This window comes from Gambusia affinis, linkage group LG06, assembly GCF_019740435.1.
Source record: "Gambusia affinis linkage group LG06, SWU_Gaff_1.0, whole genome shotgun sequence".
Classification (NCBI taxonomy): domain Eukaryota; kingdom Metazoa; phylum Chordata; class Actinopteri; order Cyprinodontiformes; family Poeciliidae; genus Gambusia; species Gambusia affinis.
Genome location: NC_057873.1, coordinates 22,520,062 through 22,543,899, shown reverse-complemented (window position 1 = coordinate 22,543,899; position 23,838 = coordinate 22,520,062). Strand labels below are relative to the sequence as shown.

Below are 23,838 nucleotides of genomic sequence, written 5' to 3'. Positions count from 1 at the left end.
TTCGACACCGCATCAACTCTTCCGTGGCTCCCTACCTGCGGATCAATCAACCGGAACTCATCTAGCAAGAGCCCTGAAATCATCATTAAAAAACAATACGCCAAACCCAAATCTGAAGCCATCAAGCAAAGCCTCACCTCAAATAAGGATATTGATCGGTATCAATCAATTGTTGATCAGCTATCTACAGACTGGCCTCGTCTGGGTGCCCGACCTAAAGCCCCCCTTCTTACTTCAACTCCTAGCCTGATCCAAGATTCTAAAAAGTCATCCTGGACTGATGTCGGTCGTAAAGGGAAAAAAGGCAAAACGACACTGACTGATCATTCTTGTCAGCCACTATTAGTCAAAAATCGGTTCTCACCGCTCTGTGCCAACACCGACGAGCTTCCTCTGGTCAGCGCCGCAGCCTCAATCTCATCCGGGCCGGCGCCGCTCTCCTCATCAGATGGAATTCTATCTGCAACCGACCTACCTCCTCTGGATAATCGGAATCGACAATTGATTCGGGGACCAGCTTCTTCTTCACGCCGCAAGTTGGTGAGCGAAGCCGTAAAACGAAACTGCGAAAATAAACCCTCTCCCCCTGCGAATACAACCAGTTCTACCCCACGAACGGCGAACAGTCTGCAGCAGATGATCCCGGATGGGGATTCGTGCTCTCGTCGTTTGAGAAAGGAGGCTTTTGTCCACCCTGACGCTCAAAACCACCACAATGAGGGAAAATCTCCTAGGCCTCTGTTTCCACCCGCAACGCTGATCATCGGTGACTCCATAATCAGGAAAGTACGATATTTTAATGCAATCACTCACTGTTTACCCGGTGCCACAGCCCTGATCATCCTAAACAAACTCCAGGAAATATACCCGTCCTTGCCCTCCTCTATAAAAAGGATTGTTCTTCATGTTGGAACTAATGATACACTCCTGCAACAGTCAGAAAAAACTAAAGACGATTTTAGCAAACTTTTGGATTTCTTAGAGACTTGTGATCAAACTGTTTTTATCTCTGGGCCCATCCCCACTTTCGGTCGTGGCTCTGGACGTTTTAGCAGAATCCTCAGCCTACATACCTGGTTGCAGTTTACATGTAAAGCTCTGAATATTTCTTTTATTGATAATTTTAACTTATTCTGGGATCGTGGGTACCTCTTTACAAGGGATGGAGTTCATCTAAACAACAATGGTAGCAGGATACTAAAAACTAATCTGCATTACTGTATTTCCTTGACTTTAAGTAATCAAAATTGACTACCTGCATCAACACAACCTGCTTTTAGGAATACCTCCTCTACTATTTATCTAGCTAGGTGTGTGCCTCCCCATCATGAAAATGAGAGATTACAGAGTAAAACTGTAAGAAATATACAAGTTGGTGAGATTCATCCTCATGATTTCTGCACAGTGAAATCAACTTCTACTTTTGAGGAACCATCAATAATACCAGTTCTGATAAACAAAGGACTAAATTTAGTAAAATCACACAGAAACAAAAAAGTCTCTAGACTGCAAAATTTAATATCTATTCCACTTCAACCAATGCTGAAACCAAACAGAAATCTGAAAGCTTCATGCTGCATATTGAAGTTGGCTTTATTAAATATCAGATCCTTGGCAGGAAAATCATTTTTAATTCAAGATTTTATTATTGATCATCGTCTAGATTTTTTATTCCTGACCGAAACTTGGCTGAATCAAAATAACAGTTCATCTATCCTTATTGAATCATGTCCTCCAAATTTTAGCTTTGTAAGCCAGACCAGAACTGACAAAAGAGGAGGTGGAGTCGCAGTTTTGTATAATTCTGCCTTTACTTGTAAGCAGATATCCTATGGAAACTTTTTATCTTTTGAATATGTTGCCTTGCAACTAAAATCGTCCTCTCGTATCTTGCTGCTGAATATATACAGACCTCCGAAACTCTGTGCAAATTTCTTTGATGATTTCACTGAGCTATTATCCCTAATTTTGGTGGATTTTGATTTTGTTCTTATTGTTGGTGATTTTAACTTTCATATTGACAATCCATTGGATCGAGGCAGTAAAGAGCTACGCCAGATCCTAAATAACTACGGACTGATCCAACATCTCTCGGGACCCACTCATAATCATGGACACACTTTGGACCTTATTATCTCTAAGGGACTCATTGTATCTAAAATTGTAGTGCTTGATGTAGCATTGTCAGATCACTTTTGTATTTTTTGGGACAGCTTTCTCCCTGCACAAAAAGACAATTATACACAGGTAATTTCAAAAAGATGCATCACGGAAACTACAGCGGATCAATTTATTCAAGCTTTTTCTTCAACTGCTATACACTCCTGTACCTCTTTGAGTGATCCAATAGACAATTTTATTTTTAAAATTGAGAAGGTTATTGACACGATTGCTCCAGTTACTACAAAAGTAGTCTCTGGGAAACGTAAACCACCTTGGAGAAATTTTGAGTCAGTTAGAATAGGAAAAAAAGTGTGCCGGAGAGCAGAACGTCGGTGGCGTAAAACTAAACTACAAACTGATCTAGATAGTTACAAAGATAAACTCAAAATGTTTAATTCTGAACTAAGAAATGCAAGAGAGAGTTTTTTTTCAAATGTCATTTCTACCTCTATCAACAACTCTCGTGCACTGTTCTCAATTGTTGACAGATTAACAAATCCATCTTTTTCTGTTAACCGTGAATTTTTATCCTCTGAGGCCTGTGACAAATTTGCCACCTTTTTTAGAAATAAAACTGTGAAAATAAGGGAAAAAATTAACTCCTCTGTATCTGTTGTTGGGAAACAATTAACTATGTTTCCCCCAAAACAGAATTTACCTTTGATGACCCACTTTAACCTGATCACTCAAAAAGATTTGAGTTACACCTTGCATCATATGAAATCATCCACCTGTTCCCTTGACATTATACCTACAAGTTTATTCTTAAAAGTCTCAGAAGTTTTGGCTCCGGACCTCCTACAAATAATTAATAAGTCACTGTCCTCTGGAGTCTTTCCTCAGGCTCTAAAGACTGCGGTAGTTAAACCACTTCTCAAAAAGCATAATCTAGACCCATCAAATTTAAGCAATTATCGACCAATATCTAACTTACCTTTTCTGTCTAAAATACTAGAAAAAATTGTTTTTCAGCAAATCAATAGCTTTTTGGCCCTGAACAACTGTTTTGATGTCCATCAATCAGGCTTCAACATCACAGCACTGAAACTGCGCTGGTCAAAATATTCAATGACCTCCGTCTAAACACTGACCGTAATAAAATATCAATATTAGTTTTACTTGACCTGAGTGCTGCCTTTGACACAGTCGATCATGAAATTCTATTATCACGATTAGAAAACTGGGTTGGCATTTCCAGTATAGCACTAAACTGGCTTAAATCCTACCTGTCCAATAGAACCTTCTGTGTGTCCATAGGCAATTTTAAATCCAAACTGAATGAAATTACATATGGAGTTCCCCAAGGCTCCATCCTGGGGCCGCTTCTTTTTAATATCTATATGCTTCCGTTATTTCAAATTATACAAAATAATAAGATAAAATACCACAATTATGCCGACGACACACAGCTGTACATTAATCTTTCACCAGGAGATTACAGTCAAGTTCAAAAACTCACCAAATGTATTGAGCAGATTAATGTCTGGATGGGCCAAAATTTTCTCCAACTAAATAAAAACAAAACTGAAATATTAGTGTTTGGACCAAAAGAGCATAGATTAAGTATAATCCCCAACTTCAATCCATTGGATTAAAATGCTCTGATGAAGCCAAGAATCTGGGGGTGATCATGGATCCTGATCTGAACTTTAATAATCACATCAAATCTATTATAAAAACATCATACTACCATCTAAAAACATTGCTAAAATTAGACGACTCATGTCCCCACAAGACTCTGAAAAATTAGTTCACGCCTTTGTTTTTAGTAGACTCGATTACTGCAACGCTATTTTTACTGGATTATCAAAAAAAGCAATAAGACAGCTCCAGCTTCTCCAGAATGCCGCTGCAAGAGTCCTGACTAAAACAAAAAGAGATCAGCATATCAGTCCAGTTCTAAGATCCCTGCACTGGCTACCCATTACTCAAAGAATAGACTTTAAAATCTCCTTAATGGTTTATAAAGTACTTCATAATAGAAACCCAGCCTACATTTCTGATCTTCTCCAATCATATATACCACTCAGACCTTTAAGATCATCACAATCAAACTTTCTAACTATTCCAAGAGTCAGAACCAAACATGGTGAAGCAGCTTTTAGTTTTTATGCTCCAACACTCTGGAATAAACTTCCTGCTCACTGTAAGACTGCCCCTACCTTGAGTTTATTTAAAACAAGGTTAAAAACCTTCTTATTTGACATTGCCTATTCTTAGATGTTTGTTTTTAACTATATTCAAACTGTAATATTTTATTTTGTACATTTTTAATCTGCTTGGGCTTTAATTTACTTTCTTTTTATTATCTTCTTGTTGTTTTTAACTTGTTTTGTACAAGCACTTTGAATTGTCCTTGGCTGAAAGGTGCTATATAAATAAAGTTGCCTTGCCTTGCCTTGCCTTGCCTATTTGGTTGATGAAAGAATATCCTCTTCTCCTTATCAGGTTCAGCAAAGTACCAAAGCTTCAGTCTTCGTATAAGAGCCCGACAAGTTTTATAGTTCTTTAAATTGTACAGTTATATCTACACTTTTTTATCAATTGAATATTTTATACAGTATAATATGCAACTACAACTCCTAAAAATTTAAATATCATGAAAAAGTTCACATTTTTGTCATTTCAGAAAGTTACATAGATTCATTATGACATTTTTTTAAAATTATGATTAATGGAAAAAAAAAAAACTAAATTCAGTGTTGCAGAATATTAACATAAAAAATGTGACTGGTAGGTGTTTGAGTTAATTGGAGAAACACCTGTGGACGTATTCGGAGGCCTCAAGTACACTGCTTTCTTGTTTAAAATTGTGAAAAAAAATCTACATAAATCAGCCAAGATATCAAGTAGAGCATTGTGACTCATTTTTGGGTGCAGGAACATTCATTTGTACAAACAATAATATGCAAGTGTAATCTCCATGGCAATCCCCTGTCCTCCAGAGAAGAACAGGTTTTGGTGCAAACTGTGTGCGTCAGTCCCAGAACAAAAACAAAAGTCCTTGTAAAGAAGCTGGCCGAAGCTGCATTCATTTATAAACTACCCATCTGACCTACAACAGTCAATATTTATCTGATTGAATGTCAGAGTAAGGAGAATAAAACATATTTTATTCTTTTTTTTTTTTTTTTACAAAAATCTTTAAAGGATTTAAAAAAGCAATGTTTGCACATAGTGTTTTTGTACAGTATGTGCAAACATTACATTTCAATTCTAATACTAAAAGGGCTGGAGTAAGACCATCTTATGTGCTGTGTTTAATTTGCTTAGTTACTTGAGCGAGTTAAATACTAACTTGCAGAAACTGTATTACTTTGTTGTTAAAAAAAATACCCCAAAAAACAACTTTTACTGATCTTTTTCTAGTTAATTTCTCTTCGTTCTGCCTTCAGGTGGAGGCTCGAGGTGGCGGTGGGTTTGGAAACCGGTTCCGAGTATACGGCAGCACCTCTTCCATCGACATCCAGGGCATTCCCGAGCAAGGCTTCTTTGAAATGCTCAGCCAGTTCCAGCAGGAGAGACCTGACCAGCGCAGCTTAGCTCCCGCACAACTCGGAGAGCTGCTGCGAGTTCCGGACCCGTCCTCGAAGACTCCTTTCCCCTCCGCTCCCTTCCCCGCTCCCACAGGTGGGGATGACAAAGGAACGGGGAGGAAGGACGGTACGGAGAGAACGAGGAAGAAAAGTGGTGGGACGGAGTCTGCGCTGGGTACTTCCTCTCTGTTCAGGAAGCTCCGGAGCTCCAGTCGGGGGGAACTGGACGGAGGAAAGGGAGAGGCTAACGAGGACAGGGGAGGCAGAAGCTCTACAGATGCCTCTTATAAACCCTGGGTGTGTCCAAAGAGCTTTGTCCACTTTGATGCTCAGAGCGTCCTGTTCGACCTCCACGAGGCAGCATCTCAGCGCGGCTTTTCTACTCAGCGGAGGAACACCGCCACCGGAGCATCGGCTGCTTCGTCCTTGTCTGGCTCCAGATTATCAGCTCCGAACCTGAACGACCCCATTTACTCGAGCATTGAGGATCTGACCCTTAATCACGATCAGAGCTCCACAGTCCCCTCCCTACCTGCAGACCCTCTGGATGGGCCTGCAGCGCACACTTCAAGCCCACTGCTCCTCTCCTGTCCCCACTTCCTCAATGAGATAGGTGGGCATAGGGAGAGAAACGTGAGCTTCCTCAGCTCCTCAGCAGAACGAGAAGATGGAGATGGAGGAAGAGGGTGGCTGAGGAAGAGTAATGCCAGCATGTCTGTGCTGGAGATCCCCATTGAAGAGCAGGAGATGAGGCTGGAAAGACTGAAACTATACGGCATAGAGCATGTAGACCTGGGGGCCTGCTACTACAGAGACTACTTCCATGGGAAAGGTAACGCTGAGTTACACTGCCACACATTTGACCTGTGGTGCAGGGATGGGTTGTTAGCTAGTTTGCTTGGTTGGTGGCTGGATTATTAGCTCAACTCTGTTATTTCAAAAATATGACTTATAATCATGACAAAATTGTTTTATTTTGCTGTAGACTTTAGATTTATAACCAGAGCCCGACCTGAAAACTTGCTTGGTCCTCAGGCATCTGTTGCACATTTATAAAACTTGCAATGTGTACAGCACAGAGAAAAATGAACAAGAATGTGCGATATAAAGTTAATCTACTTGCTATAGTCTAAACACATGAGGCGGTAGTTTACCCTGTTGAGGAAAAGAAGAAAGAAAGGAGCAGATGATCATTAGACAGTAACAGGACACTGCACATTAATGCACACCCAACCCCGTCCTGCTCTGCTCCTATCAATCACATATCCCAGATGATTTACACTTGACTCACCCAGCGGACACAACAAGTGACAAGATGGAGCTGGAAGCAAACGCTGACAACTTACTCAAATCATAGCCTAAAAACAAACGCAGTAAAGTCGTAATTAAAATAGTATGTCTGCTTTACTTTGGGCTTGGGCCTGTAATTAAAGCTAATTAGTCGGGTCAGATTGGACTTGAACACCATGTCTGCTGCTGATGGCATTAGTCATCAGCGTTAGCAGCAGAATAATAAAAGCTTTATTTTATCTCACAGTACACTTCTTGTACCGTTTAAAGCTAAAATCCCTGGAACCACCCTCTGTTCTCCTCAATCAGTACCGCTTTGTCTTCTGTGATGTGGTGCTTAGACACAGCACCACATTATATAGTATTGGTAATTGGGTTGAGATTTTACTTCCAATTAAGCATTATCATCAGTGTCAGGTATAAGCACTCATTGAAGGTTGACTCTATGCAACCAGCTAAATATTTTATTGATATGATTCATGAGAATCGTCTAATTGTCAAAGTAGAATCGATTACTAAAGTAATTGTAAGCTGCAGGCTTAATGCAAACATGCTTGAAAGAAAAATGCTTTAAGCCAAATACAACAAGGAGTTCTACGAGCTGCAACCATAATTTATTTTTATACTTTACATAACTAAATGTCATCAAATTTATTTACTGCTAGCTTTTCTGCAGAGAGTCATGTCTGTATATCATTGCTATTTTTCTGTCATCCAGGTTTATGTCTTATTCTGTCGTTATTGTTTGGCAGAGCCTTATTTCCAGTCTTCACTGGTTTTGAATAATCAGCTGGGACGGAGCAGAGTTAAGTAGACTGGCAGCCCTCCGAGAGTTTTAATTACACATGTAGCTGCTTTCAAACGGTTGGCAAACTCTGAGCTGATGATACACAGCCAGTACTCGACACCTGAGCCATCTCGGCTTTGTTTTACATCTGGCTTTTAGTGTCAGAAAGTAAGCGGTTAATGTGATCTGTGTGGCCGTTTGTAGTCGGCATCACCTCTTCAGACATTTTTGATGTCACTTCCCCTTTGGCAAGCATCATCTGGCTGCGGACTAATTAGTGACAGATGTTATTAGGAGCATGCGCGCAGACAAGCATGTTCGAACATCGATTGCGAGGAAGACTCAGGGCTGCAGCAGTCACACAAATAAAAGTTAGCATTCCAAAAATGCATTAATTCTTCTGACTCCGTGCCGTCTTAGCTGTCCCCCTGAAACACCGCTCTGGTTGTGTTTCTGTCTTCGCTGTGGCTGCGGCCCATGTGGATGTCAGGATCTTCATCAAAAAGCTGACATTTTCGCCACAGGTCGTGACAAGCAAGATAATCAGACACGAGTCTCCTCAGAGATAGGTTGTCCCAGTTCAGTCCAGTTAGAGGAGGCATCTGCCAAGTTGTATTCATCCTGAAGAGTCTGGATAATTTGTGTTTACGCTGCTGCCTGTGGCGTTCGCTAGAAGAGGGCTTAACACTGAAGCTTTGGAAGCAGCTGTGCGAGATGCTTTTGCGGTCTGTCAACAGCTTTCTCTATGTTTAATAAGTAGAAACAGTCACAGTTGATTTATTTGGAATCAAAATATTTTGAAAACTATACTTTTTAATCTTTTAAAGGTGACAAAGGAAATATTCACCTTTGTAGTGGTTGTGTTTTAGTTTAATTTTATGCACCAATCAAAAACTAAGATTATATTGGGGTTTTTTTTATGTGTTAAAGCCCTTAAAATTACGACAGAGACAAACATAAATCAATGTAGGCCAAGAAAGTTTTATGGTTCATTTAGTTTAATTATTCAACCTGTATTTCTTCATCATTCCTTACATCCAATAGAAGTAAAAGATCTGATAACTATCGACTACTTATTTCTTCAACCTTTTCTTTGCACCCAGGTCCTGACTTAACCTTTTCCAGCTGATTTTGTAATTATTATCAATTATAATATTAGAATGGTGTCTGCTTTGCCCATGAACTCAACACATTCTCTTCTCCTTTCCACCTTGTAAACATGTAAACCAACTCACTTGCAATTCTGACCAACTTCTTGAACCAAAAGTTAAAGAACAAACTTCATTACATCTGTTTAAGATGTACGGTCATATTTTTCTTTTCATGACCATTGTAGTTCAAGCAAGGTGTACCAGCCTCCTCCGTGTTGTAGCCATAGACATAACAATACCTCGTGTTCAGACGTAAGCAGATAAAAACCTTTTCTCAGCACAAACTGTAAACTTGGCTAACCGCTGTCCTTCACCAGACCACTCCAACTACTTCGGGACGGACGATAAGCTGGGCCCCGTGGCCGTGAGCATTCGCAGGGAGAAAGTGGAGGATACCAAAGACCACAAAGACCAGTACCAGTACCGCATAATCGTCAGGACCAGTGAGGTACGCTCGTAAAGATTTCTGATTGACAATGCAGTGATGAGTCAGGTTAATTCCTCACCCAGGTTTTTCTGCCCCTCTCTGTCCCAGTTTTTCTCCCCTCACCCATCAGCTTAAGCCTCGTCTCTGTCCTGCCACTGGGAACATTCCACCTGTTCAGTCTGTGCACATAAAAGCCAAAGTAAACACTATCTGCTGTGTCTGAAGCATTTGGCATGCCTTCAGTGACAACTTTGCTTTCATGGACAAAATATAGTGCAATGGTGTGAATTGGGATTTTTTTTTTTTCTGATTAACCAACAAAGAGTACTAAATAATTGTGAAGAAGAATTAGAAATAGTTTCTATTTTGTTTTGTTTTTTTCTAAGGAACTATCACTGAGACAATTATTTGTAGAGCCAATTCTCCAAATTTATACCTTTCCAGCTTTCTGCATCTTGAGTAGAGACAGAAATGTTTGTCTGTTCTGCTTTGCAAAACACCTCAGTCTCAGTCAGAATGGATGGAAAGCACATGTGGATTTGGTTTTCAGACTTTCTTGTGAATTTTGCTTTGGTTGACGTCGTTCTAACATCAAGCCTGAAGCCCTTGAAAATGTTTGAATTTCAGTTACCAAGGTTTGGAAAGTGCTTGGTGGTCAAACTGCACTCCGTAATAAAGTGCAAACTAACATTTGATTAAAAGCTTACATTTGGAAAGCAGTATTTTAAGTTGAAATCAACTTTATTATTTAAAGATGATAAAGAGACACGTTGATGTATTTTATCTCAAGTTTGGTCTGACATTAAATCAGACCAAACTTCTCTTGTTTTAGGTCAGTTAGAATCAATAAAATTATTCCTATATGTTAAATGCCAGACAACTTTGCGAGAATACTTTTTAAAGATTCTTTTCGTAACGTCATCAGACCAGTCAAGACGTTTCAAAATGAAAAAATTGTCATATTTTCCTTTACCTTGTCCCTGCTGTTGATTGTAGAATACTATCACAATATATGATTAGTAGTGAATTGAAACTGTGTTCTTTAGTTCATTTTCATTGTTTGTTTTTTTTCCGACATGTGATGCTGTGCTGGAAAAGTTTGAACCTTCACTTTGTTTAAATTTTACTGTGGCAAAAAGTGTATGAAACCTGCAGCACACACATACATATGCAGCTTCGACTGTATATGTATTGTTGGTGTTGCTTTGCATAAAGGTGAACCTCTGCCCCAGACTCAAGTCTCTTGCAGCCTCTGACAGGGTTTTCCTGGGTTTCTATGTTTTATCTATCCCAGGAGAAAACATCCCCACAGCATGATACTTTCACCACACGTCTTCCACAATGTGGATGTTGTGTTCAGGATGATGTGCATGAGATTTTGCATGTAAGCCAGAATGCTAAATTTGGATGTCGTGTGATCAGGAAGTGAGATTAGATTACATACAGGTAGACTCTATTTATTAAGAGGTGACTTCTAGAGGTAATTGGTTGTACTGGATTTTGTTATGCGATATCACAGCTATGGGTCTTGAATACAAATGCATGCTCTATGCTTATTTGTTTTAATGTTACCTGATTCAGGGTCACCACTTCCAAAATGTAAGTAAAAAAGAACACAACCTGGGTTTTGGGAGTCTTAAAAAAAGTCACTCCTGTTCTACATTGTAAAAACTCAAAAACAAAGTTCCCCCCGTGTTCATTGTGTTGATGTGGTCTTAGTGGAAGTGAAGTCTTCATTGTGGTTGGTGTGGTGTTGTCTTTAGCTGGATTACATGGCTGCCTGGCCTCATCACTTTAGCTCTGATACAACAATGAAGCCTGTCTGCTCAAGCTCACAGAGCTAAGCTAGCAGAAAGAGGCCTGCTGTTCCCACAGAGGGGGGGGGAAAAAAGAAGGGAGACATTGATTTCTGAATTTACTCTGTCCCACTCAAGCCGCAGCGCCTCTCAAATATCCTTCCCCTCTAAGTATGCCATTTAATTCTGCTCAGCGGTGCTGACACAGCAAGGTGAAGAGAGTTGCTCTCTATGCCCTCCTTCTCTATGCCCTCCTTCCTCTCAGCCTCCCATCACTCTCTCCCCCCCTCTTTTTTTCTTTATTTTTTTTTTAAATCACTCCCCACTTCTGATATCCCAGCTCAGCACGCCATTCTTTCCACTGTCGCACAGCAGCTGACGAGCTGAAACAAAAGCTTCATAACTTCAGCTGCTTGTCAATCAGGTTTGATTCCTCTGCAGCAGATTCCAGCCTGCAAGGTTCATCTCTCTCTCTCTCTCTCTCTCTGTCTCTCTCTCTCTCTCTCTCTCTCTCTCTCTCTCTCTCTCTCTCTCTCTGGCCCCCACCGGCTCCAGAACGCGTTATGCATTTTTAACGACTCCACATGTGAGTGGAAGTGGTGTGAAGAGAGCAGCTCACTCCTCCTGACTGTCCCAACCTCATACAGGATTAGTCCTCCTGTTATTAAGTGGGTTAATTACCGATCAGTAAGGGGCAGTACACTTTGACTGTATGATGTGCTGCAAATATGAAATCACACACGTTTTTCTGTCTGTGTGCTTGACAGGGAGGATGAGGGAGGAACTTTGTCTTGCTTTGGTGGGCCCAGTTTTACCACGACCCAAATATTTAACAATGTTTGTAGTTTGCAGTTTTCTGGAAGCTGTGTGCTTTGCAGAAAAACCAAGTATTTTTCTAGTTTTTAGTGCAAGTATGTTAATACACTCATAATAAGACAAAACTAGCATACAAGCAACTTTTTTATCAAGATATATTGAACTTGTTTGCAATAAATCATTCTTGAACATTGATAAAAAGCACTTGTTCCTCTTGCTGATTATACTTATTCATATCAAGACATTTTTTTCCAACCTGCCAGTGGTGCTACTACGTTTTATCAACATTCAAGAATTTCTAACTTAAAACGAGCTAGTATATCTTGCTGAAAGGTCGCTTGTGTGTTAGTCCTACCCTATTTCAGCTGTACCAAGATATTTGCACTAGAAACTAAACTAAAACACTTAGTAAGATTTTGCGTTTTTGCAGTGTAGGACATGCATCAAACATGTAAAAGACAGTGGTCTGCTCAGATGAGGCCAAAGCTGAACTTTTTGTTTATGTAGAGGAAGGTTATCACTACATGTCATCCCCATAGTAACACATGATGGTGGTGCAGGAATGCTTTTCTTCTTCATGAATGGGGTTGATTGGGAGATGGATGGAGCTAAATGCAGGACATCCCGTAAACATAGTAGAGGCTGCAGAACAGAAGACGTGAGACTGGGGTGGAGATTGACCTTCCAGCAGGAACCATAACCATAAATAAAACATCCAGAGCCACAATGACGTAGTTTAGATCAAATCATACTAATGTGTAAGAATGGCCCAGACAAACTCCAGAGCTAAAATCTGTGGTGAGACTTGAGTATTGCTGCTCAGAGATGCTCTCCTTCTGAACTTCAACTATTTTACAAAGAAGAATGGGCAAAAATTCCATTCAAGCTTTGCAAAGCTCAAAAACATGAATATCTAAACACGCATTAAAGTTTGCAGTTGAACCACAGCAAAAGTTGGAAACATTCAAGAGTACAAAAAAACCTGTTGTCCTCGTCCCAATCCTTTTCTTCCTGTCCCCATGTAGCTCGTGACCCTGCGTGGCTCCATCTTGGAAGACGCGGTGGCGTCGACAGGGAAACACGGCACTGTCCGAGGTCTTCCGCTCAAGGACGTGCTGGAGCAGGTCGTTCCTGAGCTCAACGTCTCTTGTCTGAGACTGGCGCTCAGCACGGCCAAAGTCACAGAACAGCTCCTCAAACTGGACGAACAGGGGGTGAGTTTAATGCTTCTCAGGATGGCCGGGGGTCAGACTCATTTTCTGGTTGGTGGTGTATCAAATCATGAATGTTCTCAAAAGGCCGGTTGTGGGTACTGCTTAAAATTGAATAATATTGAACATCTTTTAACATTTAATCAGCCGCTCCTGCATTTTGCTATTTTTATTGTGTTTAGTTTTTTTTTTTCTTTTTTTGGAAATACATTTTTTTTGTAATTACAATATTTGTAAATGTGACTTTTTGTTATTTGCCTCATTGATCACAGACTATAACAAGACATTAGGGCTGAGGCAGCAGTGGAGTAGAAATAAGAAATACTGTCACTTTCATGTGGGAGTTGGCATGACTTAAATCCAATGTTTTTGAACATTTTGCCAGAAATTTACAATAAACTCACAGTTATGCATAAGTGCAAAAAAGTACAAGAAGCGGTTTATTTTCTGTAAATTTCCACAATCGGAGAATCGTGAAAAACCGGAGGGACTGATGTCATTCGCCTGCATGCAGATAAAAAAAATAAACTGCTTTGATTTCATTGATAAATTAATATTCAGGCACACAACTGTAGTGTCCTGTCCTTGTAGAGTCTACAGAACCACATATGAAGAAGCTATGGCTGGCCAAATTTGGCCGCCGGGCCTTGAGTTTGACACACACTGGATTCAGAGCTAAATATTAATTTGCAGGTATTTTATTTTATTTTTTTATGTTTTTGCAGCTTCTGCTTAAGTCGAGTAGCTACAAAGAATGCAAAGTAAAAACAGCATCAGATAAGGCAGAACAGTGGCATATGGTTTGCTCAGAGAGTGTGGAAAATGTGCCTGAACCGTGTATATTTGATTGAATGTTGGAGAAAAGTGCAAAAAGTGGGCAGAGAAAGCTGAGTCAAAGCAGGGTGTGTCACGAGTTATGACTAAAGATAAAAACTTTAATGTTTGGCCACGTTATCGTTGAGCTGTTTCCTCGTGAGCAGAGTGTGAGGTATTTTACCAGCAGTTGGTGTGGTGTTTGCGTAGGTGGATTATACAACAGCGAAACTGTACTGTGTGTTTTAGTAAGCACTTCCATATATAAATACACTTTACTGCTGGGTTAAAGTCTCATCCGCTGACAGCAGCTCAGGAGGTTCAGACTAACATCTCATCTGCTTGTCTTTGTTCTGTGTGTCTATGCACGTTGCAGCTGAGTCACAAGCACAAAGTGGGTGTTCTGCTGTGTCGTGCGGGCCAGAGTACAGAGGAGGAGATGTACAACAACGAGGAGGCATCGCCCGCCTTCTCTGCCTTCCTGGAGCTGCTGGGGGAGCAGGTGCTCCTCAAAGGATTCTCGAAATACGCTGCACAGCTCGACACAAAAAGTGAGAGGCTCTTCCTCACTGTAATAACTGTATTCCTTCATTACCGCTTCCCAGATGCAAAATAAACACATGGGCAGAAGATAGGAACCATTTTTAACAAATAAAAAGGTTGAAAGTTATACATAACTGTTGGGCAGTCCATAAAAAGTCTTTTTTATTTTATTTTATTTTTTTCAGTGTTTCAATTTTGAAAAAAATCTTAATTCCTTCAGTTGATTTATGTTAATACAATCTAAAATTTTATTTCACCAAAAATTTGAATATTAGCCACGCATCTGCTCTTTGTCCACCCGTGCTTGTCCTTCCACTCAACTTTCCATTAGGATGCTTGGATACAGAACTCCATGTTGATCCTTTGCAAAGAGGCATTTTTGACTCGCCCTCCTTGTCGAGGGCGTCCACAACAGTCTGGTGGACTGTCGATTCAGCAGCTTTTCTCACCTTTCTGTATTATGTAATATAATATTTTTGAAAATATTAGAATATTTTGTCTCTCAGGATGAGAGAAAAGTCTTGGGAAACCATTGTTGCACTGGTCCTCAACAACAAACTGACCCGGATGGGAAAGTTGTAGATGAGGAACAAAGCAGAATGAGACAGACAGAGAGCGACATCTGTACATTTGGTTTTCATTAGGTTTAAGCCATAGATCATTTTGTGTGTGATAAATCTATCTATAAATTTGTTACATGAAAATAAATGACCTTTCTGATGATCTTCAGACTTTCAGAAATGCAGCTGTTTTAGTCTGGAGGATTTTATTCTTCTTCTAGTGTTTTTATTCTGGACTTCGGGAAACACTGCGACTTAAACCAGAAAAATCGCTTTTCAACAACACCCCTCTGTGATCTACATTCAACATTAAATATAAATAACTTTAATTTTCCTCCCTCTCCCCAGCTGACTCGACAGGCACCCACTCCCTTTACACCACCTACCAGGGTTATGAGGTGATGTTCCACGTGTCCACCATGCTGCCATACATGCCCAACAACCCACAGCAGGTAAACGGGCTCATTAACATGCAAAGCTACCTGAGGCTGTATTCTCTGTAGCTGGTCAAACACTGCTGTGTATACGAGGAAAGTACTTCCCTCTGTTGTTGTCCAGAGCCTTTCAAAGCATGTCTGTGGTTGTGAGTTCAAACATCTCTTTTTGCTCTGAATAATAAAAGCAAGAATCCAAGATGTCGTAACCCGTGACTTGTTCGTTCTTCTTTTTTTCTTCTTCTTCTTTCATTTAGCTTTTTTGTGCTTTTATAGTCTCAGCTCTCTTTGCCTTTGTGGCTTTTCTGTCGGCTCTGCCTTTCCGTCTTTAACTGGCACAGCGCTGGGTGGGGTTCACCAGTGAGTAGTTATTAGTATATGGTTGGTTTTTTTTCTTTCTGCTTTAGCTTTTTTATCCTAACATACCATCTGTACCATTCATGCTCAGTTGTTTACAGTACAAGCAGCTGGTAAAATCACTCATGGAGGGTTTCTGCAGGTTCTTGAAAGTACATTAAAAAGTAATTATGAGACTTGATTTTCAGTTCTAAGTAACAAATTATCTTCTCGTTGCATCTTCAATTTTTGCTTCTGAAGTGGACTTATTGCCATTTGTTTTGGAATTAAAATGAAACTTTAATGACATTGCATATTTTATGAGGTTTGGCTTGAAAAAGAGTCATTTAAATAATTGACTCGTCTTGATGTTATAATATTGCAAAGGGTTCAAGTTTATAATCAATGCATTAAAGCACTGGAGTTGCATATCGGAGCCAACAGTTGAAAATATATGTGAATATATTAATACACTAAATACATATTCGCTGTGGATTTTATATAAGGCTCCTCAGAGTTCACAGCTGAGACTAATGTTTAATTTGCAACTTATTGATATTTTTAAGGTTTTGGAGCTTCCACAACTTTTCAGATAACAAAAAACTTTGTATTACTGTGAAAAGGACTTACAGGGACCATTGCAAATAAACGGGGAAGACATAAGCAAGTCAAACTTTTAGTTTAATGTTAATAGATTTGCTTTAAATTTCAGTATTTCTGGCAATTAATCATTTGATACATATTGAAGTAGAGGATCTGAAAACTAATTGTGTAAAGTGAAACATGTTAAAATCAAGTTTTATGTTTTCTGTTTACATTTTTATACTATAACTCAGTGCTTGGAAATCTGGGGGCGTGGAGTTAAACTAAGGAATATTCAGGTTTAATTTTTTAATAAAGAGTGATAAGATTTGTAAATGAAGCTACTTATGGAGCACAAATTCATGTATTTTTTTTTTTAACAAAATAAATTGTAGGTCTTGGTAGATGTCAGATATTTAAATTATGCACACAACAAAACATTTTTTTGTTTTTTGGAAAAAAAATTCTGAAATTGTTTCATGGCCTCAGAGGACAAACTTTATTCTAAGAACTTGCAATACAGATAGTTGTCAGACAACAGTATGAAGTTTAAAGAAGTGAATCTGTGCAATAGCTTCAATATGAGGTGAAAAATATAAGTATTATATTAAAAAGTAAAAATCTGCATGAGTGTGAGCAATTCTTTGATGCATGTGTTTTCTGAAAGATCCTGTCTGATGAGTTTTGTGTAAAACCTTCAGACGGAATATGAAGATGAATAAGTGGCACAATGTCTCCATCTACAGGGTTGAAGGCTCAGCAGAATAGGACATTTTCTCACTACAATTAGCCTCCAGGGGGCAGCATCTGACTACAAACATAATCCACTGTGGAAGAAGTAACTCGGCAACATGGAAGCTGACTAGAAAGCAAGAAAAGAGAGGGGGGCAGTGTATTTCTGGGAATGCCTTGAACCCCCCTCAATCTGTTCATGACCATAAGCATTATGTTCTTCTGGTCATGAACTTGGTCTTTTGCACATTAGACATATTAAAGATGTCTAAATGGTACCAGTTTGAGTTAATCAGTTCATAAAACTCTCTCCTCAAACTCTAAACTAACTTTAAACTTCCTTATATTCGTACCAGTTGTTTATCTAGGAATGTTATCTTTCTTTTTTTAACTCTTCAGTCTTCTCCCTGAGCTTTTTGTTGAAGTACCTTTGACTTTCCCATTGTTGCAAACACCACACCTTTAATACCTTCAAGATAGCTTAAAAATCTGCCTTCCACATGGTAAGCATGTAAAAATCTGTGATACATCATGTGGAAGTTTGGCTTCAAGATAGCTTAAAACTCTTTCATAAACCGTAGCATAAAAAAATACTTGATCATGTATTGTCTGTTAACTTAATGCAATGCTTAAGAAACAGAAAACTAATTATTAAATCCTTTAAATCTTTTAGGTGTCTATTTTTAGTCGCAACTGCAAATCCGACATATAGCAGATCAGTAATATGTGGCAAAACCTAACATAGATAACAAAATTGATGTAAGCAGCAGATTAGGCTTGTTTTATGTCAGCGTATATTACAAGTGCAGATGTTCAAACTACAGCCTATCAGTACCAGTGAATGATGTTCCTCTGGGCTGCATTACATAATTGGTGCTTTCACACTTGTGTGTGGAAATGAAGCGAGAGCTGGCATGCTCTGCAGCACGAGCTCGGCCCGGACCGTGTGCCGTGTTTCCTACATGAACACTCAGACCCAAATAAACCCACTCAGAAGGCGATAAACAAATTACATAAAGAGCTGTCGGTTTGTGTACGATCGCGGGCGTCCCAGTTTACGTTGGCTGCGGAGTCGGCTCTGACCAGTTCCGTGTTTTCTTTCCTCTTCCCCAGCTCCTGAGAAAGAGGCACATAGGTAACGACATTGTCACCATAATCTTTCAAGAGCCTGGAGCGCAGCCTTTCACACCCCAGAACATCAGGTCCCACTTCCAGCACGTCTTCGTTATTGTTCGGGTGCACAACCCCTGCTCCGACAGCACCTACTACAGGTAAATATCTTAAGCTTTTGAGTTCTTCTTCCTCGTTTCTGATTGCTTCACACTAATCCCCCCTTTTTTTCCCTCAGTGTTGCTGTAACACGGATGGAAGACGTTCCCTCTTTTGGACCACCCATCCCCACCGGAGTCACCTTTCGTGACCCGGAGAACTTTCGTAACTTCCTCCTCGCCAAAGTCATTAATGCGGAAAACGCTGCGCACAAGTCCGACAAGTTCCACACCATGGCGACGCGGACTCGGCAGGAGTACCTCCGGGACCTGGCCGAGAACTACGTCAGCAGCACGCCGCTGGACTCGGCTGGGAAACTGAACAACCTCATCTCCCTCGCGTCTAAGAAACGTGAACGCTCGAAAGCGAGAGAGAGAGCGGAGCTGGACGCAGACGGGGCCGTCGCCTGGAGAGTCCTGGCCCAGGACTTCAGCGGAGGGGCCGCAGAGCTACCCTGCGCCTTGGGAATATCAGACGAATACGTGGTCCTCATCGACTGCTCCACCAAAGAGGTGGTGTTCAATTGTTTCTGTAGTGATGTAATCGGCTGGACGCTGGAGCGGCTGGCGTTGAAGATCTTTTATGGGAGAGGAGACCACATTGCGGTCCGAGTACCAGAAGGATCTGGACACGACGTCACAGAGATGGTGCAGAGGTTAAAGGTGAGAGTTCCCAGCTTACGCCAGTTTTCATTCAATTCAGTTTCGACTCGAGTTTATTTGTATAGCGCTTTTCAGCAGCAAGGCAGTTCAGAGAGCTTCCAATGATGAAAACATCTTATTTATCAAATGTCATCAAAATCATCAATACACATCAAATGGTCAATGTTGCATTTACTGCTAAACAACTCTAAAGAGGTGGGATTGTAGCATTGATTTAAAGGAACTCAGTGTTTCAGCTGTTTTACAGTTTTCTGGAAGTTTGATCCAGATTTGTGGTGCATAGATGCTGAATGCTCTCAATGTTTGGTTCTGGTTCTGGGGATGCAGAGCAGAACCAGAAGACCTGAGGGGTCTGGAGGGTTGATATAATAACAGCAGATCTTTAATGTATTGTGGTGCTAAGCCGTTCTGTAATTTACGAAGTACCAACGGTATTTTAAAGTCTATTCTCTGAGCTACAGGGAGCCAGTGGAAGGACTGTAGAACTGGAGTGATGCTGTTTTTTTGTGAGAACATGAGCAGCAGTGTTCAGAATCAGCTGACATTAAGATCTGGAATAACAAAACCAAACTGATGGTTTGTTTAAAGGAGGGCCTGCACCAGCAAGGCAGTCGGTTTATATAAGATCTGACATTTCAGATGGGATGAGCTACATCCAGCCAGAATTACTCCACTGGTGATCATGTGGTTTCTCTGAGATATTGATGAAAAAATTAGTTGTGATGCATTTTCTTTTGCCTTCGTAGCATGTTTAATTTTTTAAGTGCATGGATTAGAGAAAATTCATAATGCTTTCAAATATGTTCTTAAAATCAAGAGAAATTCTGCTCTTTATTAATATATCTTTGTTCAGTGAGGAGTTCTAAAATCTGGCATTTTACTTGCAGAAACCTTTCACAAATGTAAAAAAAAAAAACCAAGAATGTTGTTTTTTTGTTGGACTACTGTAAGTTAATTACTTTATGAGGTTAGAGGGGCTTTCGGGAAGCAAACTGGTCGAGCTGTTTACATTTGAACAGTTCTTACTAGGCCTGTCACGATAGCAAATTTTGCTGAGCGATTAATTGTCTCTAAAACCCCTGCGATAGACGATAATATTGTTTGAAGACCTTTTTACACTGATTTAATGGAAATGACATAATACATGTGATTTCCTGCCAAAAATAGATACACTTTATTTTCAAAAGAACACTTAACACTGGAACTGATAAAATAAACAAAACAACTAAAAACAAAAATAAAATGGATTCTCAGTCTCCTCTAACAAAATGTACTTGAATAAAAACACCAAAGTGTAAATAAATACTGGATTCAACCAAAAGAGTGCAGATTATAAAGTCTGTAAACTATGTTGCCCTTCAGTAATCATTAGATTTAAATAGAGAAGATGGAACATCGACTACCTGATGCAATAGTTCACACTATCAATCAATCGATCAAATTTTATTTGTATAGCACATTTCAGCAGCAAGGCATTTCAAAATGCTTTACATATTGTTTTTGATGTCCAATGAAAAAAAACTTGATCAATTTATTAAAAATATGACAGAAAAACCCAATGAATTAGTTTTTACACTTCATAGAATCTCTAGAATAAGAATAGACAAACAATTATCCATTATTATTAATCATTACAGAATATGTGACTTACACTGTGGTAGTATAGTAAACAACAACCCTTCAGCTAATATTTCCATCTCCAATCAGTGACCTTTGTAACAGGAAATCAAAATATATAAAGTCAACGGAAGTGACGTAAAAGTCGACTCTGGAACGGCGCTAGCATCGTAAGTAGCAAGTTTAGTTTTTTAACGGTTAGTTTTAACGCCGTAAATTTAACGGTTTAACGGTTCGCTACTTATGTAACGAACCGTTAAACCGTTTTAGAAAGCCTTTTATTGTCTCACGCCAGTTTTCTATGATTTATATTCAAAACGGTTTAAAATGAGTCATTTTGTTAACAGTAAATTGGCGCTTCAGTGGAAGGAACATTAACGAGTTAAACTTTTCAGATCATGTATTAACGCTGACGGTCCTGAAATATATATTTCAAAGTAGGTTTTTCTTTATCAGGTTATCATTTAATAAAATATAGGCTCTATCACCATGACTGCAGGGTCTATGCACCTTTTCGCTGCTTGAAGACAAACTGCATAGATCATTTAATTTATTTTTTTCATTTTGGGAAATCTTTGTTAATCTCATCTGATTTATCCCCTTAAATCAGAGCGATCAAAGTGTTTGATAATAGTAGAATAGATTTGATTAAACCAATCTTTCTCAAACTGGGATCCCCGGACCATAGTTTGGTGCAGCTAGCTTACCAAAGGATTGTGTTAAAAAATAGTAATGGATAATTGGGTGAAGACAATTTATTCCACAGCAGATACAGAAAACTACAAATGAAACAATTCAATCATATAAAAATCTATTGTCAATCTCTTTATGTTAAATAAATTTTAAAAATATGACATTATTTAAATATTTAGTCATTATTTCATCTATAGTTTGAGTCATGCAGAACTGATGTGATCGTTTCCATAGCAACGATCAGAAGCAAGACCTTGCACCAGAACTCCAGAGAGGTCATTGATGACATCACAGACCTTCTATGATGACATCATAGAAGGTCTCTGAGACTTTAAATGCGTGTAACTCAGTTCATCGTCAGTCAGGATCTAAACAGTGCAGAGAAACGAAGCTTTTTGTCAGACAAAGATTTTTAGTATTACAGCGATGCCTTATCCCTTAATATTTCCGGTGGGTTGGGGACTTGGTTACCTCATTACAACAGGAATGAAGAAATTGTGTGACCATTACCTCCCAGGGAAGGATGTGGACCAGAGTGTGTCTCAGGATGAGAGCACTTACTTTGAGAACGAACCGACAATGGTTCCCAATGAGCAAACTGACCCGGCTGGGTCAGTTTGCCTGGAAGAGGAGTCAGTTTCCTTCGAAGACACCGACAATAATGTAACGGAGATTTCAGAATGCAGTACTGAGGACAAGAGCACTTCCTTTGGGAATGAACTTTCTGCGGTTCCCCGAGATCAAACTGACCCGGCTGGGTCAGTTTGCTCCGTCAACCAGAAAGTTGACTATGAAGCCTCTGCATTGGATTTGACAAAGACATCGTCTGTCGTCGCAACTCAGGATGTGAATTCAGTCTCTGGGAACAATTTGCCCATTGTTCCCAAAGAAAAAACTGACCCGGCTGGGAAAGTTTTTTCTGGGGCTGAATTCACTGAGAAACCTTTGATTTCCAGCACATTGTCCAGCACCTCTGATTTTACAAGTTCCTCGGACGAGGAATTTGTTTCAGAGGGACGTAGCGTTTACAATGAAAACAGAGTCCTAGATCTATCTATGAACTCATCGTTAAAGCGTAGGGTTTCTGCTGAACCTGAATTAAACTGCCCCCCGGACGGGGAAGCTAGTTTCACTGACAGGAACAGCAATGAAACCCCAGATAATGATGATTCTTTAACGTTTCCAAAAGACAAAACTACCCCGGCTGGGGTAGTTGTCTCTCCGGATGAGAGAAAAGTCTTGGGAAAGCATTTCTGCTCTGGTCCTCAGCAACAAACTGACCCGGATGGGAAAGTTGTAGATGAGGATCAAAGCGGAATGAGACAGATAGAGAGCGACATCTGTACATTTGCAAACCACTTCAATATCAGCTGGATGAGTGCTGGATTTCAAAGTGTCCTCAACCTGAGCGTCACCAGACGGTGTCTGGCTCGGAGACACTTGTTCAAAGAGGCATCGTCTATCCCGAACTGTGCCAGTCTGATCTACACTGCCGTCCACCAACCTGGATATTGCTTTGGCCCAGCAGAAATCTCCCCAGTTTTAAGGGAACTGAGGGAGAGACAACCATCACCAGAGTTGGGGAAACAGTTTGAAATCTCTTGTCTACTGGAGTCTGTTCTAGTCTGGCTCGATTCATACGGTGGCAGCACGGATTGCGAAATGTACAGTGAAAACACTTGTACCAGATGTGGAAAATCATTCTTACTACTACTGAATAACAGCCCCATTGTTGTACTTCCGACCTCGACTTCACTAAACGACACCGCTTCACTGTTTAATTATTGGATAAGTTTGTGGGGCCAGCCTTGTTGCTCAAGCTGCAGGTCAAGTTTAAATCGCAAAAACATCCTGAGCAACAATAATGTGATTGTTCTCTTTCTGCCACGGTGGGTTGAAAGAAGATTTCCAGTGGTTCCCAATCCAGTCCTGGAGGTACCAGGAGAAAGTGGAACCGAGTTGTACAGTTTGTCCTCCATCATTTGTGGAGATGTTGAGTCACAACATTTCTACACTTATTTGATTCGAGGACGACAGACTATACAGGTGGTGGATGAACATGTCCTCAGTCCTGGTATACCCTGCAGGGAGGATATGTATCAAAACGGATTCATTTATATTTACGAGAAGCGAGTGAATCCAGCAGAACCTCAGAGTGACCACCTAAATACAACTAGAGTGACGGTTTCTCCTGGGCCTCCTCTCCAGAATGATGAACAAAGTTCTGGAGAAGAGCCAGAACCTTTAAATTTGGATGAACAGATCAGCGCAGAAGATGAAACAAGTGGTCATTTTGAGGAAGCAGAAATTGAAGTGAGTCAGACAGAAAATTGGGGTCCTGAAATATACGGCAGAATAGAAGAAGAAACATTCTGGGGGAAATTGATGCCAATATTTTTGTTTTTGTTTAGTTTGTTGTG

At 40.0% G+C, this 23,838-nt stretch overlaps 1 protein-coding gene across 5 annotated transcripts in view; it reads left to right on the top strand.

Moving 5' to 3' along the window:
- sipa1l3 (signal-induced proliferation-associated 1 like 3) overlaps nt 1-23,838 on the top strand; it is a 94,525-nt gene that overhangs the window by 52,118 nt on the left and 18,569 nt on the right. For all 5 annotated transcript variants that reach the window (XM_044120721.1, XM_044120722.1, XM_044120720.1 and 2 more), the window contains 7 exons: nt 5,559-6,531; nt 9,245-9,375; nt 12,992-13,180; nt 14,367-14,541; nt 15,442-15,545; nt 18,291-18,448; nt 18,526-19,108. In XM_044120721.1, the coding sequence (XP_043976656.1) occupies nt 5,559-6,531; nt 9,245-9,375; nt 12,992-13,180; nt 14,367-14,541; nt 15,442-15,545; nt 18,291-18,448; nt 18,526-19,108 (2,313 nt within the window). The remainder of the gene's footprint in view (nt 1-5,558; nt 6,532-9,244; nt 9,376-12,991; nt 13,181-14,366; nt 14,542-15,441; nt 15,546-18,290; nt 18,449-18,525; nt 19,109-23,838) is intronic.